This window comes from Chlorocebus sabaeus, chromosome 20 (genome assembly GCF_047675955.1).
Source record: "Chlorocebus sabaeus isolate Y175 chromosome 20, mChlSab1.0.hap1, whole genome shotgun sequence".
In the NCBI taxonomy this organism is placed as follows: domain Eukaryota; kingdom Metazoa; phylum Chordata; class Mammalia; order Primates; family Cercopithecidae; genus Chlorocebus; species Chlorocebus sabaeus.
The window spans coordinates 58,969,074-58,989,283 of record NC_132923.1 but is presented as its reverse complement, the minus strand read 5'-3'; the positions used below and the strand labels follow the sequence as shown (position 1 = coordinate 58,989,283).

The 20,210-nt window shown below is 37.6% G+C and overlaps 1 protein-coding gene across 3 annotated transcripts in view; it reads left to right on the top strand.

The window, feature by feature from the left end:
* Positions 1-20,210, top strand: part of MIGA1 (mitoguardin 1) — a 98,208-nt gene that overhangs the window by 17,818 nt on the left and 60,180 nt on the right. For all 3 annotated transcript variants that reach the window (XM_038002020.2, XM_007978225.3, XM_038002011.2), the window contains exons 3-7: positions 5,564-5,741; positions 8,137-8,273; positions 11,719-11,845; positions 16,179-16,312; positions 17,558-17,681. In XM_038002020.2, coding sequence (XP_037857948.2) covers positions 5,564-5,741; positions 8,137-8,273; positions 11,719-11,845; positions 16,179-16,312; positions 17,558-17,681 — 700 coding nt within the window. The remainder of the gene's footprint in view (positions 1-5,563; positions 5,742-8,136; positions 8,274-11,718; positions 11,846-16,178; positions 16,313-17,557; positions 17,682-20,210) is intronic.

Genomic DNA, 20,210 nt, shown 5'->3' with positions numbered 1-20,210 from the left:
CACTGCGCCCGGTCTGTTTTTTTTTTTTTTTTTTTAAGAGATGGAGTCTCGCTTTGTCACCCAGGCTGGAGTGCAGTGGTAAGACAGTAGCTCACTGCAACCTCCAACCCCTGGGCTCAAGTTATTCTCTTGCCTCAGCTTCCCAAATAGCTGAGACTACGGGTGAGTACCACTGCACTTGGCCCCAGTACTCTTTTGAGAAACATATTTACCAATAGGTTACAATGTTTATGTCTAACTCTTTTTTTTTTTTTTTTTTTTTGAGATGGAGTCTTGCTCATCACCCAGGCTGAAGTGCAGTGGCACGATCTCGGCTCACTGCAAGCTCTGCCTCCTGGGTTCATGCCATTCTCCTGTCTCAGCCTCCCAAGTAGCTGGGACTACAGGCGCCTGCCACCACGCCCAGCTAATTTTTGTATTTTTAGCAGAGACGGGGTTTCACCGTGTTAACCAGGATGGTCTCGATCTCCTGACCTCGTGATCCGCCTGCCTTGGCCTCCCAAAGTGCTGGGATTACAGGCGTGAGCCACTGCGCCTGGCCAAACGAACCCCACGTCTAACTCTTTTTGTCAGTAGCCTTACAATATCCAGGCAAAACACTGTCACTTAGGTCAGCACCTTTCTTCCTCACGCTCTTCAATGTGCTTCATTTGGAACAAAGTTTGTTTTACTTTTCACAGCCTGCGATTTATCTTGGGATCCATCTGTGATCCCATATCCTGGTTGATTTTTTTTTCAATTGACATGGAGCACAATTTATTCTTTGTTGTGTCCAGTTCTGTGTGTTTTTACAGCTCTACAGTCATGTGTCCATCACCACAGCACCAAATAGAACAGTTCTTCATCCCCAGTTCCCCTGTGCTGCCCCTTTGTAGTCACCTCTGACCCCTAGCTGCCTTTGATGTTTTCTGTCCCTATAGTTTTATCTTTACCCACAGATGTCATATAAATGGAATTATACAACATATAATCTTTTGAAATTGGCTTTTTCCTTTTAGTGTAATGCATTTGAAATTCATCCACATTGTTGTCTGAATAGTTTGTTCTTTTTTTGTTGATGAGTTACATTCCATTGTATGAGTGTACCACAGTTTATCTGTTCACCTGTTGAAAGGCATCCAGGTTGTTTCTGATTTTAGGTGATTATGAGGTCATACATATTTTCTCCTGTGTTTTCTTCTAGAAATTTCTTCTTTGAATGTTCTTTCTACCTTTGACAAAAATGGATTGACTATATGTTTGTGTGTGTTTCTTGCAGGCTGTCTATTCTCTTGTATTAATCTATACATCCACACTGTATTGCCTGTTGCTTTATAGTTAAGTCTTGAATTCAGCTCGTGTGAGTACTACAACTTTGTTCTTTTTAAACTTGTTTTGGTTCTTTTAGTTCCTTTGCCTTTTCTTAATTTTTTAAAAATAGGCTTAGTATCTACAAAAAATTTTTCTGGGTTTTTTGTTTGGATTATGTTGTTTATATAGATCAAATTGGAGAGAAAAATTCCTATAATCCATGACTATGATGTCTCTCTCCTTTTATCTTCTTTGATATCTTTTGTGTTTCATTGTTATCTAGCACAGATTTTATTAGATTTAGCTCTAATATTTTCCTTTTCTTTTTCTTGATGCTATTATAAACAGCGTTACTTTTTAAAATTCAAATTCCAGTTGCTTATTGCTGTTATGTAGGAATACAGTTGATAGTGTATATTGACTTTATATTCTGTTATCTTGTGAAACTTACCTACTAGTTATAGGAGCTTTTTTGTAGATTCTTTGGCACTTTCTATATAGACAGCTGTATCATCTGTGAATAGTTTTAGTTCTTCCTTTCTAATATGTATTCCATTTATTCCTGTTTCTTAACTTTTTGTACTGGCTGGTACTTCTAATATGACATCGGTAAAATGACATCCTTGCCTTGTTCATGATCTTATGAAGAAAGCATTTAGTCTTTCACCATTAAGCATGATCTTAGCTGAAAGTTTTAAAAATAAATACCCTTTATCAGATGGAGGAATTTCCCTTTTGTGTTAGTACCCTAGAGTTACCATAACAAATTACTACAAACTTGGTGACTTAAAACAATAGAAATTTAATTTTTTAGTTATGGAGGATGAAATCACAGTGTAGCAGAGCCACACTTCCTCTGAAGGTTCTAGGGGAGAATCCTTCCTTGCCTTTTCCAGCTTCTGGTGACTCCAGACATTGTTGACTGTAGCAGCATGGATTAGTCTGTTCTCACTCTGCTGATAAAGACATACCTGAGACTGGGTAATTCATAAAGAAAAAGAGGTTTAATGGACTCACAGTTCCACGTGGCTGGTTGAGGCCTCACAATTATGGTGGAAGGCAAAAGTCGAGTCTTACATAGTGGCAGATGAGAGAAATGAGAGCCAAGTGAAAGGGGTTTCCCTTATAAAAGGATCAGATCTTGTGAGACTTATTCTCTACCATGAGAACAGTATGGGGGAAACTGCCCCCATGATTCAATTATCTCCCACTGGGGCCAACGCACAACATGTGGGAATTATGGGAGCTACAGTTGAAGATGAGATTTGGGTGGGGACACAGCCAAACCATATCACAGCATAACTTCAGTCTCTTTACATGGCCTTTCCCTTTGTGTATTTATGGTTTACAAAGATACTGTCATTGGATTGAGGGCAATATGGTCTCATCTGAATTGTTACCTTAATTATATCAGCAAAGACCCTATTTTCAAATATGATCACATTCTGACATTCCAGGTGGACATGAATCATTCTGGGACACTATTCAACCTACTACACCTTCTATGCCTAATTTGCTGGGAGTTTTTAAGTAATCATAAATGGATGTTGAATATTTTAAAGTGTTCTTTTCACGTCTGTTCAGATAATATGACTTTTCTTTAGTTGATATTATGGTAAGTTACATTGATTTTTAAATGTTGAACCAGATTTGCATTCCTAGGATGTATACCACTTGGTTATTTATATACTTTTTAATATATTGATGAATTTTATTTGTTAATATTTTGTGGAAGTTTTTTGCATCTATCAATGAGGGATTTTAACCTATAGTTTTATTTTTTGTGATGTCTTTGGCTTTGATATTAACTGTCCCCAACTTAACAATTTTTTGACTTTACGATGATGCACAACCGTTGCAAATTTGACGTAATGTATGGTATTCAATAAATTACATGAGATATTTAAGACTTTATCATAAAAGAGGCTTTGTGTTACATGATTTTGCCCAACTGTAGCTGATGTGTTAATAAGTGTTCTGAGCATGTTTAAGATAGGCTAAGCCATGATGTTTGGTAGGTTGGGTTTATTAAATCCATTTTTGACTTATGTTTTCAACTTAGGATGGATTTATTGGGCTATAACTCCATCAAAAGTCAAACAGCATCTGGACTAGATTGATAACATGATTGGGAAGTATCCTCATTGTGTGAAATTGATACTGTTTCTTTTTTAACTGCTTGATATAATTTGGCCTTCCGTTTTCTTTGTTGGAAGGTTTTTCACTACCTATTCAATTTCTTTAATAGATATTTAACTGCTCGTGTTACCTTTTTTTTTTTTTTCCAAGTGAGTTTTGATTTTGCCTTTCAAAGAATTTGAATTTATGGACATAGAATTGTTTATAGAATCCTTTTTACAGACCTTTGTGAGGTCTGCAGTGATGACTCCTCCAATTTTTTTTCTGATTTTGGTAATTTGTGTCATTCTTGCTTTTTTTTCTTAATGAGACTGGCTAGAGGTTTTATTAGTTTTCCTTCCAAAAAAACCAGCTGTTGGTCTTATTGGTTTCTGCTTTAATCTTTATAATGCTTCCTATCTCCTGCTTGTTTTAGGTTGAATTAGTACTTCTTTTTTCTAGATTCTTAAGTCGAAAGCTTAGATTACTGATTTGATATCTTTCCCTTTTTAATATAAGCATTTAATGGCATAAATTTCTCTCTAAAGTTAAAGATGCATCCACAGTTTAAGGCTTTTGTTCTTTAATGGGGATAGAAGAGAAAGGTTCTGGTGCTGGTTCATGCTCTCCACAGAAGCTACTGTTTCCCTCCCTCTGTACCATTAGGGAGACTTTCGTAGGACTCTTTCAGTATTTTCTATGAGTGCCTTGTGATTCTTGTTGATAAGATATGCAGAAAAGGTGTGGATTTCACCTACATTTGCAGCACCTCTCTCCCACCTCTCAACAGTATGTTCTTTCTCCACCAGTTTTGAAACCATGCTTGCTGATCTCTTCTTGCTAATGTTCTGCTGTGTTTTGTCCATGTAAGCCAATGCTAATGTCTTATCTCTCTGCAAATGCCTGTCTCATTAGTTTAGGGGGCAATTGGTTGCCCTCTGATCTCCGTATTCTGATGGAGTCAGAATACTTTATTTTGGTGTTGGAAGGTTGGAAGTGACATTCTTTCCAGCTCTCTACATTCCAAGCCTTAGCTTTATTTTAGAATTCCTTTGCTTTTAGTTATTTAATAGTATTTGTCTCCCAAGAGAAAGTTAATCACTTCTTGCTCTGATGTTGTACTTATATAACTTAGTACTTGTATAACTGTATTTATCACATTGTGCTGTAATTATTTGCCAACGTATCTGTCTCTACTATTAGCACACTGCTTGAGGGAAATAGACAAGTATATGCAGAATGCAAGATCTGTGACCTCCATATATCTAGTGCTTCCTGATTGGTTGTAGGCACTTATTATGTGCTCATAGAATAGAATTACAGCGGCCGGGCGCGGTGGCTCAAGCCTGTAATCCCAGCACTTTGGGAGGCCGAGGCGGGTGGATCACGAGGTCAGGAGATCGAGACCATCCTGGCTAACATGGTGAAACCCCGTCTCTACTAAAAATACAAAAAACTAGCCGGGCGTGGTGGCGGGCGCCTGTAGTCCCAGCTACTCGGAGGCTGAGGCAGGAGAATGGCGTGAACCCGGGAGGCGGAGCTTGCAGTGAGCCGAGATCGCGCCACTGCACTCCAGCCTGGGCGACACAGCGAGACTCCGTCTAAAAAAAAAAAAAAAAAAAAAAGAATAGAATTACAGTAAGATTTTAATTCATAACACAGTCCTGGTACTTTGAGATTCTGAAGAAATATTTGTTAAATAATTCGTGAATAAAATGGCTTATTTAGAAAGTATTTAGAAATTGATTTAGCTTCTATTTCCTCAAATTTCCAGATAGTTTTTTTAAAAGCTCAGTTTAATTTAATCATCCATGTAATTAAAAATCTTGCTGTGATTCAGACAGAAGATTCAGTTGTGTGAATTAATCCTTAATTCCTCAAAAAATATTAATGGGGTTGAATTATTTTCTGCTCCCATTGACTTTGGAGTAATATTGTTTACCTGAAATCTTCAGAGTAGTGAGTAATAAATTACAACATTTAAAATATTTTTAAAAAGTAAAATTGGGCTAGCTTGTCATTGAAAGAGTAAAATGATATTCTCTTGTTAGTAGTTAGAAATAGGTTGGATTAAGAGTAAGTTTAGTTATTAGGTCCTTCTTTTAAGTGAACAAATTAAAGAGATTTTTTTCAATTTTAACTGCATCTTTTCCAGATCAGATTTTCTCCAGTGGCTAAAAAGTTGTTTGTGGTAACTGCAGTGAGTGCTATATCTGTAATTTTTCTGGCCCATCACTTTAAAAGAAAACGTGGAAAGAAGAAAGGAAAAATATTACCATGGGAACCAGAGCACCTCATACTTGAGTACACTAAAAGAGCAGCATCAGACAAAGGTATGTGGAAATAGTTGAATTAAGTGTACAAAAGGAATTTTATGTGTAAATCATAACTGCAATACAGTGATTTTGGTCTTTAAGTCTCCAGAATTTTCTTCCTAATATATTATTTAACTCAAAAGTAATACAGATTTATTTTAGAAAGATTAGAAAATGTAGATAAGCAAACAGAAAAAAATTAAAATTACTTAACATTCTGGTACCCAGAAATAACTACTGATAATACTTTCACGTATATCAGTCCACTTATATTTGCATTTAAATGTCATATTGAGACATAAAATGTTATATACAAGTAAATTATTTATGTATTTTAAGTAAAATTGTGATCGGACATTTTGTAACCTGCTTTTAAGATATTTGACAGTGTGTAAGAATGTCTTTCCAGATCAATAAATATCCCTCTGTGCTATCATTTTTAATATATAACTAGTGTTAATTTATACGAATGTACCCCAATTTAATCATTTCCCCATTGTTCCCTTTAGGATGTTTGTGTTTTTCTTATTTTGCATATCGTTGTCTATTTCGTTAGCGTGTAGAATTCAAGAAGTAAATTGCTGTCTTTTAAAGGATCTTTAAGTTTTGTTAAAGATATCGTATGAGGCCGGGCGCGGTGGCTCACACCTGTAATCCCAGGACTCTGGGAGGCTGAGGCGGGTGGATCATGAGGTCAGGAGATCAAGACCATCCTGGCTAACACAGTGAAACCCCGTCTCTGCTAAAAAATACAAAAAATTAGCCAGGCGTAGTGGCAGGCGCCTGTGGTCCCAGCTACTGGGGAGGCTGGGGTAGGAGAATGGCGTGAACCAGGGAGGCAGAGCTTGCAGTGAGCTGAGATCATGCCACTGCACTCCAGCACTCCAGCCTGGGCCACAGAGCAACAACACTCTGTCTCAAAAAAAAAAAAAAAAAAAGATATCGTATGAATAAAAATAATTTCTTAAGCATGCTGAGTTTCTTAGTTTTTTATTATTTAGTGAGTGTGTGGTATGCTTTTGTGATTCAACTGTCCAGCATACAATTAATGAGTGACATTTTGTACCAAGTGCAGTGAACATTGCAACAGTAATGATTGCTGTCACTTGCTAAGATTTTATTAGGTCTCAGGTAAGTGCCATATATTCAGTGCTTTATTTAACCTTATAGCAATCCTATGAATTAGGACTGTAGTCTTGTTATTGTTTCTATTTTCTACATAAAGAAAACTGAGATATGCAAAAGCTAAGTGACTTGCCCAAGGTCATATAATTTATAAGTGCCGGAATTTAAATCCAGGAACGTCTTAACTGCTGCATTAAGAAAAACTAAGGGCCGGGCGCGGTGGCTCAAGCTTGTAATCCTAGCACTTTGGGAGGCCGAGACGGGCGGATCATGAGGTCAGGAGATCGAGACATCCTGGCTAACACGGTGAAACCCCGTCTCTACTAAAAAATACAAAAAAAACTAGCCGGGCGAGGTGGCGGGCACCTGTAGTCCCTGCGACTCGGGAGGCTGAGGCAGGAGAATGGCGCAAACCCGGGAGGCGGAGCTTGCAGTGAGCTGCGATCCGGCCACTGCAGTCCAGCCTGGGAGACAGAGTGAGACCCCGTCTCAAAAAAAAAAAAGAAAAAAAGAAAAACTAAGGCCTAGCATGGTGGTTCATTACTGTAATCCCAGCACTTTGGGAGGCCAAAGCAGGAGGATGGCTTGAGCCCAGGAGTTTAAACCAGCCTGGGCAACATAGTGGGATCACATCTCTACAAAAGTAACAGTAAAAAAATTAGCTAGGTGTGGTGGCACATGTCTGTTGTAGTCCTAGCTACTCAGGAGGCTGAAGTGGGAGGATCACCTGACCCCGGAGGTCAGTGCTGCAGTGAGATGTGATTGCACCACTGCACTCCAGCCGGGGTGACAGAGTGAGATATTTTCTCAAAAAAAGAAAAAACAAAAGACTAAGATATAATGTCTGCCTTAGAAGAATGGATAGATGAGTAGAAAAGACAGAAGTATAACTAATCACAATGCAATGAGATATGGGTAAGGTTTTGATGTAATTCAGAAAAGGAAATGCCTGTATTTTGTTAAATTTACAGTTTAATAAAATTGTAAGTTTAACATAGTCACCAGTATTTTTATACTGATTACAATAGACCATTCAAATACCATCCTAATTTATTAGGTAAACATTCTATTCTTCATTTCAGAAGCGGATTTTAGCAGTGTTAAAAAAAGATTATATAAATATTTAGATTTTAATAATGGTGTACATTTAATAATTTACACAGTTGAGTGATGTGTGTTTTAAAATTAGGAGCTTTCTGGATAAATATATTATAAACTCTGAAATTTTTACCTGAAATTTATCATTGGCATTATTGATACTTTTAATATCAGTATGTTTATGTGATAGGTTCAAGTTGTTCCAGTAGCAGACAAAATTTGACATTATCTTTAAGTTCTACCAAAGACAAAGGATCTCAAGCTTGTAACTATGCTAATGGAGGACTTTTCAGTAAATATTCGGGTTCTGCACAGAGTTTGGCCTCCGTAAGTACAGAAAAAATATTAATTTAAAAAATTTTTGCTTATTTATCTTGTGATCTATTAGTTTAAGTGTCATATATTATAGTTCTTAGTATGGAAATAATCTTAAGAAATCATCTGATTAAATCTGCTTTCTTTAGGCAAATAAAGTACCTTTTTGCTGACTATTCAGTCAATTTGGTTCTAGGTTTATTTGAATAAGTGATGTGGTCTCATGGGGTCCTGTGAAAATGGTGTTGATGTGGAAGTATTGCTTCAAAATTAGGTGTTCTTGTTTTCACTTATTTGTGGGAGCTAAAAATTAAAACAATTGAACTCATGGAGATAGAGGGTAGAGTGATGGTTACCAGAGGCTGGGAAAGGTAATGGGGGGTGGAGGGGAAGTGGAATGGTTAATGGGTACAAAAATATAGGCAGGTAGAATAAATAAGATCTAGTATTTGATAGCACAACAGGGTGACTGCAGTCGACATAATTTATTATACATTAAAAAATAACGAAAAGAGTATAATTAGATTGTTTATAACATGAATAAGGGATAAATGCTTAAAGGTGATGGATACCCCATTTACCCTGATGTGATCACTACACGTTGTATATATAAAAATGTGTTATGTACCCCGTAAATATATACACCTACCATAGATCCACAAATATCAAAAATTAAAATTAAAAAGAGTCATTAAAAAAAATTAACTGTTCTGCAAGAAGCTGGACAATGCAGCCAGACTTTGTGCTGGACCACAGTAATCACTTGATGAGCCTACTTAGATGAAAGTATTTGGTTTGCTGAAGCCAAGTGTGAGGTTCTTCACCTCCTTCTTTGGATCATTAATACAGTATTGAATGACAAGCAGGAGGCTGCCCATCTTTATTTGGAGCATTAATATTAATGCTGATTGACAAGTGAGGAATGAAGTTAGTATTTGTTTAAATCGAATATGATTTAAACATTAATTTAAAAAATGGGTAGAATATGTACCTGCTATTAAATATAGAACAGGCAAAAGAATATACAGTGAGAGCTGGGTGCTGTGGTGGTACCTATAGTCTCAGCTATTCAGAAGATTGAGGCAACATCAGTTCAGTCCAGGAGTTCGAAGACAGCCTGGGCAACGTAGCGAAACCTTGTCTCAAATAAAATAAAATAAAATAATAATAAAATTAAATTAAATACATAAAATAAAATAGTGTTCCTGATCCATTCACTTCCCCTGCATGGAGATAAACAACATTAACAATTTCTTTTTTTTTCTTTTGAGATGAAGTCTTGCTCTGTCGCCCAGGCTGGAGCTCAGTGGCATGATCTCAGCTCATTGCAACCTCCACCTCCTGGGTTGAAGCGATTCTCCTGCCTCAGCCTCCCAAGTAGCTGGGATTACAGGCATGTGCCACCACACCCCGGTAATTTTTGTATTTTTTTTTTTTTTTTTTTAAATTTATTTATTATTATTAAACTTCAAGTTGTAAGGTACATGTGCACAACGTGCAGGTTTGCTACATATGTATACTTGTGCCATGTTGGTGTGCTGCACCCATCAACTCGTCATTTACATCAGGTATAACTCCCAATGCAATCCCTCCCCCCTCCCCCCTAATTTTTGTATTTTTAATAGAGATGGGGTTTTACCATATTGGCTAGGCTGGTCTCGGAACTCCTGACCTGGTGATCCACCCACCTCAGCCTCCCAAATTGCTAGGATTACAGGCATGAACCACCGTGCCTGGCCTGTATTCATTTTTTCTTCATAGTTTATAGAACACCATATTCTATTCTGTACCTTGCTTCCATATTTCATTGGAATCTATAGCTGTCCTATTCTGTAATGCCTAAAAATGTACTAAAGTTTTAAAGGTTCTTCTAGGATAGGAACAGCTAGATCAAAGGCCTGCAGACTTTCAGTTCTTTTGTGAAACCAAGCAGCATAATGGAGAATATGCCTACTCTTTTTTCTTTTTTTTTCTTTTTGGCAGTGTATTGATGGAATATACCTATTCTTTTTTCTTTTCTTTTCTTTTTTTTTGGGATGGAGTCTCACCCTATTGCCCAGGCTGGAGGGCAGTGGCGTGATCTTGGCTCACTGCAACCTCCACCTCCCAGGTTCAAGTGCTTCTCCTGCCTCAGCCTCCCGAGTAGCTGGGATTATAGGCATGCGCCACCACATCTGGCTAGTGTTTATTTACATGGCTTCACCATGTTGGCTAGGCTGGTCTCAAACTCCTGACTTCAAATGATCTGTCTGTTTCAGCCTCCAAAGTGCTGGGATTACAGGCGTGAGCCGCTGCGCCTGGCCAGAATATGCCTGTTCTGTAATGTGGATTTCCTCAGTGTCTGCGAAGTGCCTCATCTGAACTTCCTCAATTGAAAGTTGAAGCCCTTCTTGACTAGAAGTAGATAAGGCGAATTTCAGGATAATAGTATAACAAGTCTTTAGAATCACTGTACTGTACTTGCCTAACTGAACACGTCATTCCTCTTTTGTTAAATCTTACAATTTAACAAAAACATAAATTTAGCATAGTTGCCAGTATTTTTATACTGGTTACAGTAGACCATTCAAATACCACCCTAATTAATTAGATGAATATTTTACTCTTCATTTCAGAAGCAGCATAATCTGTAGGCTGTATGTTGTAACTTGTTGCTCCTAGGCTGCAAATCTGTACCACATGCTACTGTACTGAATAATGTAGGCAGTTGGAACACAATGGTATTTGTGTATCTAAACATCTCTGAACATAGGAAAAGTACAGTAAAAATACAATTTTGTAATCTTACGATAGGGTTGACTGTTGTATATGCAGTCCATCATTGACCCAGATGTTGTTATGTCAAAAGTGTCAGATGCCAGCAGAAAAGCCAAATGGAGTCACCTAAAAGGCAAATGATAATGTGGGCTTAGATTTCTCAAAACTGAACTGGAATTAGGACAGAACTGGGATTGGGGATTTGAGAATCACCCGCATAGAGGTGATTGAAATGATTTGTTCAGTGGACCTTGCTAGTAAAGGGCATTTACAAAGATGATAGTGGCTTTTTTATTTTAGGTCTCATTTAGCAGAGTCAGCATTGTAAAACATTCTAAAAGAAAAATAAGCTAGCTAGCTTAAATCAAAGTAGGTATAGATAAAATTTATAAGCGAATGCTTAAAACAATACATGATATAAACATAACTGCCTGATTTCTGATGGAAATAAGTGATTTACATTCAAAATATTATTCTACTTGTGTATTTTTGAGCAAACAGGCTTATAATAGAGTTGTGATTTCTAAGAGTCGTGATTTCTAAGTTTGATTGAATATCATCAGAATTATTTCTTCATGTGGAAATTACCTGGATTGTCTTACCACTAATAGGATTTATAAAAGTAATTTGTAAATATGAAAGATCACAACATATTTTCATGAGAGAGATTTGAAGTAACTTCTGTCCATCTTAATTTCAGGTCCAGAGTGTCAATTCTTGTCATAGCTGCGCCTGTGGCAATTCTAATTCCTGGGACAAAGCAGATGAAGATGATATTAAACTTGTTAATATTCCTGTGACTACTCCAGAGAACTTATACTTAATGGGTAGGAATGAGATGATAACATTTTAAGATATTGTGCTCACATTTAATTTGTTTTGTTTTTGTTTTTTATTTATCGAGACAGACAGGGTCTTGCTCTGTCTCCCAGGCTGGAGTACAGTGGCCCAATTACTGCTCATTGCAGCCTCAACCTCCTGGGCTCAAGTGATCCTCCCACCTCAGCCTCCTGAGTAGCTGGGACCACAGTTGCATGCCACTATGCCCAGCTAAATTTTTAAAACATTTTTGTAGAGATGAGGTTTTGTCATATTGCCGGGTTGGTCTTGAACTCCTGAGCTCAAGCAATCTGCCTGCCTCAGCCTCCCAAAGTACTGGGATTACAGGCATGAGCCACCGTCGTCAATGGTAAGTTGAAATTAAAGAACAGTGAATTGTTCTAAGAGAAGCAACTATAATTTTAAATGTTCTTATATCCGTTGTATCTGGTCTTCATAACATCATACATTGTATTAAACTAATACAACAAAATTAAAACAACAGAAATTTATTCACTCAGAGTTTTGGACGCTAGAAGTTCGTTATCACTGGGCTGAAATCAAGAAGTCAGTAGAGCCATGCTCTCTCTGGAGGCTTAGGGGAGAATCTTTTCCTGGCCTCTTCCAGCTTTTGGTGGCTTCCAACTTTGTTTGGCTCGTGGCCACATCACTCCAGTCTCTACCTTTGTCTCCGTGTCACATTCTCCTCTGTGTGTATCAAATCTCCCTATCTCTCTCTGTCTCTCCCTTTTTTTTTTTTTTAAGACAGAGTCTCACTCTGTTGCCCAGGCTGGAGTGCAGTGGTGCAACATCGGCTCGCTGCAACCTCCATCTCCCGGGTTCAAGTGATTCTCATGCCTCAGCCTCCCAAGTAGTTGGGCTTACAGGTGTGCACCACTACCCCTAGCTAATTTTTTGTATTTTTAGTAGAGACGGGGTTTCACCATGTTAGCCAGGGTGGTCTTGAACTCCTGAGCTCAGGTGATTTACCCGCCTCAGCCTCCAAAAGTGCTGGGATTTCAGGCATGAGCCACCTCACCCAGCCACTCTTCTCTTGTAAGGACACTTTTGATTAGATTTAGGGTCCACCAGATAAACTAGGATAATCTCCCTGTGTTGGGATTCTTAATTACATCTACAAAGATGTAAGATGTTACCTTTATTTATAAGGTAGCATTTACTTTTTCTAGGAATTAGGACCTGATCTTTGGGTGACCATTATTCAGCCTACTACACTATCTTCACCTAATCTGTTGACTGTTATGTAATGAATCTATCAGAATTCACTTTACTAAATATGTTTTATCTAGCTATCATTTGTATTGTTATATCCAGAAAACAATTTAAATAGAAAGAGGCCTTCTGTGTTTCACATCTCAGTATTTCTTGACTTGACCATGAACATGTGTATGGAGCCTCACTGGAGCCTTGGAGAAGAACCAAATGAACTTGTTGTTGAATCAGAAGATTCAAATGCTTTTCCCTGTTCTCTATTCTTTTTCAGGCTATCTTCCTTCTAATGGAAATGCATACTAAACAGAAAACAAAACCAGTAAACTTGATGTGGCCCTGGCCATTGAGCAGTAAAGGGTTGATGGCTCTGTGTAGAAGGACTGAGTGCCTCAGAATGCATTCCTGCTCTCTAGAATAGTTAGACTATATCATCTCCAGTGCCGTCACTGTGGGTACTCCTGTGGGGAAAGAAGGTCTCCAGAGAGTTAAATTCACTATGTTTCTAGATTACCCTATGTCTAGAAAACTTACACTCACAGCTTCTGTTAATATTACAAGTTTATGGCTGGATATGGTGGCATATACCTGTAGTCTTACCTACTTGGGAGGCTGAGGCAGGAGGACCACTTGAGCCTAGGAGTTCAAGGTTACAGTGAGCTAATTGTGCCACTGCACTACAGCCTGGGTGACAGAGAGAGCCCTTTTTCTTAAAACAACAACAATAACCCAGAATATTAAAAATTCAAATTGAAGAAATAGAGAGTAAAACTAGAGACGCCACAGGGGGTCTTTGTGTTATAGGATTAAGATTGCTAGGACCCCTATGGATCACCTGGTATCATCACCCATCTGTTTCAATTCTCTTTATAAAATTGATGACATTAAAAAAAGATTGGTGACCTATATTTGACTTGCTGTTACAAAACTGATGATATTTGGTAGTCTGAGCTATGTTCTATAGTGAGGTATACATAGTACTTCTTGAGGAGACAAGTTTTATCTTTGTATTATACAACTCTGCTGTAAAATAATTCTTCCTGAAGCCAAGTGTGGTGGCACATGCTTGTAGTCCTAGCTACTTGAGAGGCTGAAGTGGGAGGGTCACTTGAGCTCACAAGTACAAGACTAACCTGGGGGAACATTGTAAGACCCCATCTCTAAAAGAAGAGACCAAAAAAAACTAAAAAAAAAAAAAAAAAAATTCTTCCTGTGTTCGTATGTTCAACCCAAATAATAAATGTATAGAAGGGATAGTGTGAGAAAAGGATGAAGGAATTAGAGTCGCGTAACTTGGAGGAAGGAGACTAGATGGTGATACAATTGGTTTTTATGTGCTTAAATGTTTTAGGAGGAAGATTCAAAAGCTATTTTTTGCTACAGAAAATCAAACAAGAAGGAAAGGCCTACATTTCATTTTAAGAAATTTTAGGCCAGTTGCGGTAGCTCACACCTGTAATCCCAGAACTTAGGGAGGCTGTGGTGGGAGGATTGCTTGAGCCCAGGAGTTTGAGACAAGCCTGGGTAACATAGTGAAACCTCATCTCTACAGATAAATAAATAAATACTTTTAAAAAATAAAAGAATCTGGGTGTGGTGGCTCACGCCTGTAATCCCAGCACTTTGGAAGGCTGAGGTGGGTGGATCACCTGAGGTCAGGAGTTTGAGACCAGCCTGACCAATATAGTGAAACCCCATCTCTACTAAAAATACAAAAATTAGCTGGGCGTGGTGGTACATGCCTATAATCCCAGCTACTCGGGAGGCTGAGGCAGGAGGTTGCAGTGAGCCGATATGGCACCATGGCACTCCAGCCTGGGCAACAGAGTGAGACTCTGTCTCAAAATAATAAATAAATAAATAACAAATAAATATGAAATTTTATTCATTTAGGATTGTAGGTTCTATAGGTAATTGAAGAAATTACTTGAGAGGAGAGGTATTTTTTAGCTACCGTATCTTAAAAACATCGAGAGAATGACTTGCCCAGATTCTTAAACAGCTTTTAAAGATCTTTTTCTTTAATATTTAACATTTTAAAAATACTTTAAAAGTTGAAATCTTAAACTATTTTTGTTTTGTTTGAAGTACATAATTTTTTTTGTAAGCCTTGTTTTTTAATTTTGAGAAAAAGAATCACATGTTCCTCTTTTTTCCCACAAAGCTTTCTGTCAGCAAGGAAATGAAATTCCTGCTTGGACTATAACTAACTTTTGATGGGTTCATCCAGTGTCTTGCAATTTTTAACTCTGGCCCACCAATTTATCCAAATCAGCCTGTTGGGATCATAGTGGTTCAAGACACCCTTTAGGGGACAAAAGGTGGAAAAGACTTATTTTAGATTTCTGTATTATTATCTTTTCTTCAGCTTTACTTTCTTTTTTTTTTTGAGATGGAGTGTTGCTCTGTAGCCTAGTCTGGAGTGCAGTGGCGCAATCTCGGCTCACTGCAACCTCTGCCTCCCAGGTTCAAGCCGATTCTCCTGCCTCAGCCTCCTGAGTAGCCATGATTACAGACACGTATCACCACACCTGCCTGCTTTTTGTATTTTTAGTAGAGATGGGGTTTTACCATGTTGGCCAGACTGGTCTTGAACTCCTGACCTCAGGTGATCCACCCACCTTGGGCTTCCAAAGTGCTAGGATTACAGTCATAAGCCACCGTGCCCAGCCATCTTCAGCTTTACTTTCTTCTGAGAACTTATAAACCGGGTAGCTTTTTGTAAACTGGTTTCTTCCCATTAGTTTTCTTTTTAATTTGCAGGAATATTTTGAAACATAGTTATGTGACTATAAAAAATAGCTATTACCGTGTAACTTTTGATGAATTCATGATATTCCTTTAGAAAAATTCTGAGCACCATATACATTTGTATTATAAAGAAATGAAAACATATTGGCCATTTTGTGTCTCTGATTTTTGGTTAACCGGAACCATAGGCTGAGAATATATTGGGAAATTAAGATTCTACCATGAAATGATGTATGATTCTTTAGTGTCAAAATTTGACTGTGCCATTGGTGATAATGTACGAAAACACTTCAGGCCCCAAATAATTTTATTTTGGCATTGGTTTTGCTCACTTAAAATTGTTCTGTTCTTAATATTTAGGTATGGAATTGTTTGAAGAGGCATTGCGTCGATGGGAACAAGCTCTAACCTTTCGCAATAGACAGGCTGAAGATGACGCCTGTGGTTCCATTAAACTGGGTGCAGGAGATGCCATTGCTGAAGAAAATGTAGATGTAAGGGTGATTTATTTGAGTGGTCTTCATAATATTAGAAAAATCAAACAAATCTTTTTTTTTTTTTTTTGGTAGAGGTAGGGTCTAACTATTGTTGCTCAGGCTGAGTCTTGAACTCCTGGGCTCAAGCGATCCTCCCACCTTGTCCTCTGAGTAGTTAAAACTATAGGAATGCACCACCATGCGTAGCTAATTTTACATTTTTTGTAAAGATGGTGTCTCACTATGTTGCTCAGGCTGGTCTTGAACTCCTGGCCTCAAGCGACCCTTTCACTTTGGCCTCCCAGAATGCTGGGATTATAGGCATGAGCCAAGGTGCTGGCCCAAAATATTTTTTAATGTTGATTCAGTGTATTTGCTTTATGTTGTTATATTTAATAGAACTGTTTTTTTCTTCTTCCTTGGGACTATGTGGGGTATTTCTTACTGGTCTTTTTCTATTCAGGTAGTTGTTACATGCCAGATTTACCGTTCATCAAGTTTATTGACTTTCCCAGGATATGCAAAATAAGCAGAGTGATTTCTAAAGGATTTTTTTTTTTTTAAGAAATGGGGTCTTGCTTTGCTGCCCAGGTTGGAATACAGTGGTTGTTCATAGGAACAATCATAGTACACTATACCCCAGAACTCCTGGGCTCAATCAGTTTTTCTGCCTCAGTCTTCCAAGCAGTTGGGACTGCAGGCACGTTCTACCTTGTCTGGCTTGGAATTTTTTAAAGTTTGATTTGTACTTTGGGATTAATTAAGTGCCATTATGTTCATAAAAATCACATAAAGGTGTAGAGCTAGACTAGTCCTTATTGATTATTTAGTTAAGCTAATGGTTCTCAAACTTGCTAATGCATAAGACTCACCTAGAGGACTTGTTAAAACCCAGATTTGGAGGCCCCACCCCATGAATTTCTCATTGACTAGAACTGGGGTGGATCCTAAGAATTTGTATTTCTACCAAGTTCTTGGGTGATAATGAAGCTGCTGGCTCAGAGACCTTACTTTGAGAACTCCCAATCTAGTCTAACTCCTTAATTTTATAGGCAAAGAAACTGAATCACTAAGAACTAAGGTAATTTTGCCACAGACACAGCTATAACCCAGGCCTCTTGACCTCTGCTGCTGTACTCTTTCCACTATCAGTAGTTTTTTATATTACTCACTTTCTTTGCCTTTTATTTAAAAGTGGGAAAAATATTTAGAATTTTAACATTAGAATTTAATTTGTTATGTGTACTTTTTCTCTCCTTGTAGGATATTATTAGTACTGAATTTATCCATAAACTCGAAGCTCTACTGCAAAGAGCCTATCGTCTCCAAGAGGAGTTTGAAGCTACCCTTGGGGCATCTGATCCTAATTCCCTTGCTGATGATATTGGTAAGATGGATATTTTATATGGCTTTTATGAAATGTTTGCTTTTCTTTTATATCCTTGGAATCATTTGCGTGTCTGTCTTATGTATTAATAAGTTACTTACTTAAAAAAAATAGCCAAGAGAAAAAAATTTTATCATATTTCTTTTTTCTTTCAGTTTTAATTTTCAAATGAACTAATGTCCTTAAGATATAAATTCAAGAATTTATCATAGGCAGGACTGTGACATTATTTTAAAATGTATTGTGGGGGAAAAAAATCTAGTTAAGAGTGTTGGAGGGAGAAAAGAATAAACAAAAATATACAGAGACTCACCACTTCGGAAATATGCATGTAATATTACCTAAAATACTTGAAAGAATTATATATGTTGAGGCCCACTTAATCGCAGGATAGCTGTTGATGTAAGTAGTCAATACTTCATTATGGGTCATTACCTTTGTTACTTTAAAGAGAACAGAGTTTTAAAGATACTTTTTAAAAAGTTTTTTATTTTTTTGAGATAGGATCTCTGTTGCCCAGGTGGGAGTGCAATGACACGGTCACAGCTCACTGCAGCCTTAACCTATTGGGCTCAAGTGATCCACCTGACTCAGCCTCCCAAGTAGCTGGGACTAGAGGCACATGCCACCATGTCTTGCTAATTGAAACTTTTTTTGTGTGTGGAGACAAGGTTCTTTTTTTTTTCTTTTTTTCTTTTTGATACGGAGTGTCACTCACTCTGTCACCCAGGCTGTGGTGCAGTGGCATGATCTCGGCTTACTGCAACCTCCGCCTTCCAAGTTCATGCAATTTTCTTGCCTCAGCCTCCTGAGTAGCTGGGATTACAGGCATGTGCCACCATACCCAGCTAATATTTGTATTTTCAGTAGAGACGGGGTTTCACCATGTTGGCCAGGCTGTTCTCCACCTCCTGACCTCAAGTGATCCACCCACCTCAGCCTCCCAAAGGTGAGGTTCTTGAATGAAGTCTTGGAGGAAAGGAATGATTAAAGTTGCTTCTTCAACTTCTATAAATGCCCCCAAAGAAAGAAAGAAGACAACATTATATGGTTTTTTTGGTCAAAAATAATTTCAGTCTTTTTAGTATGAAAAGGATTATTATTTTCCAATTAAAATAAATGCTAAGAAGTTTTAACGTTTTCCACATTAGTACTGAAAGCAGCTGAACTTTGAGATATTTATATCTATGCATTTCGAGTTCAGGTGAAAGATTTTGTTTCTATTAGAATTATGAATTACTCTGTGTATGGTCATAAGGTTATATGAAATCTCTTTGGTCTCTGCTTTGTTGTACTATTATTGTCACCAAACACTATTTATTAGACTTGAGTGTTTTTTAATAGCTTCTCTGCTATTAGCATAGGCATAATGTTTTGACATACCTAGGAGATTACAGTCTAGAAAAAAAGTAGGCAGTATTCGTATCAACAAATACAATTTGTCAAAGCCTTATATTAATTTTTTCTACAGTTTCTTTTGTAACTTTAATTAGAATGTTATTTATGACAGTAAGTAGGAGAAAGAACAGAGAAAATGAATTTTTTAAAACCTCAAATGTAGAATGAGAATGGAACAACCAGAAAAGTTAGAAAAGTAGTGAAGTGGCAAGGAATGCCACAGAGAGAAGTAAGTAGGAAAAAATTATAAGGAGGAAAGAGGAAGAGGATCCTGGGACTGTTAATGTCTTACTCTAGGAATGGAAGCTTTGTCTATACTGTCTAATCTTTGGCAGTTTCTTTTAGTCTCATTATAAGGATCTTGTGGATGTGTAGTTCTTGTTCTTTTAGTCTTGTAATATGTATTGCAGATTTGGTTCTGTTTGGCATGCCTGGGCACATTTTTTCTATATCCTTCTGTAGCGGTTGGCTGAGTCTCCTATTTCTTATTTCTTCAGGTTGAAAAGATTCCTTGGGTATAGTCTCAGAGGTCTGCTTTAGATTCTTGTTGCTTTTAGAGAAGAAGACCTCTGGGCATGTGGCTTAGTTTCTGGGGTCTTCAAGTTGTTTCTGAGGCAACTATTTTAATCCAGAACCCTAAATGGATAGGGTGGGACCCACAGTCAGTCTGTGCATTTAGTTAGCTTAGGTTTGGAATAAGTTTCTGACCTCATGCATGTTTTAACCTGAGCTGTCACTGCCTACTAGACTGATGTGCTTTTCCCTGTAGCCTTCCAGTTCATTGGCCTCCTGTTGCCCTGGAGATTCCAGTTAACATGAAGCTGTTATATTTTGTTCGTTTTGGGGAATTGTTTGAATATTGCAAGTTTGCATTTTTGAGCTTCTGGATCAAAAAAACTGAATTTATGGCCAAGACTCAGGGAGCAGCTCTGTTATAACTGTTACTTGACATTGATCAAAATTGCCTAGAAGTCAGTTAACTCTCCTCATTCTTTAAATCCAAAGTCATTGGATACATTTAACTTGAATTATTGAGAGGCAACTTAAAGTTAATAGTTATAAATTAAGATAGTCTAAACAAATGCCTTCAGAGGCTTGGGGCGAATTTAAAGCAAGTATTGATCTGATGTC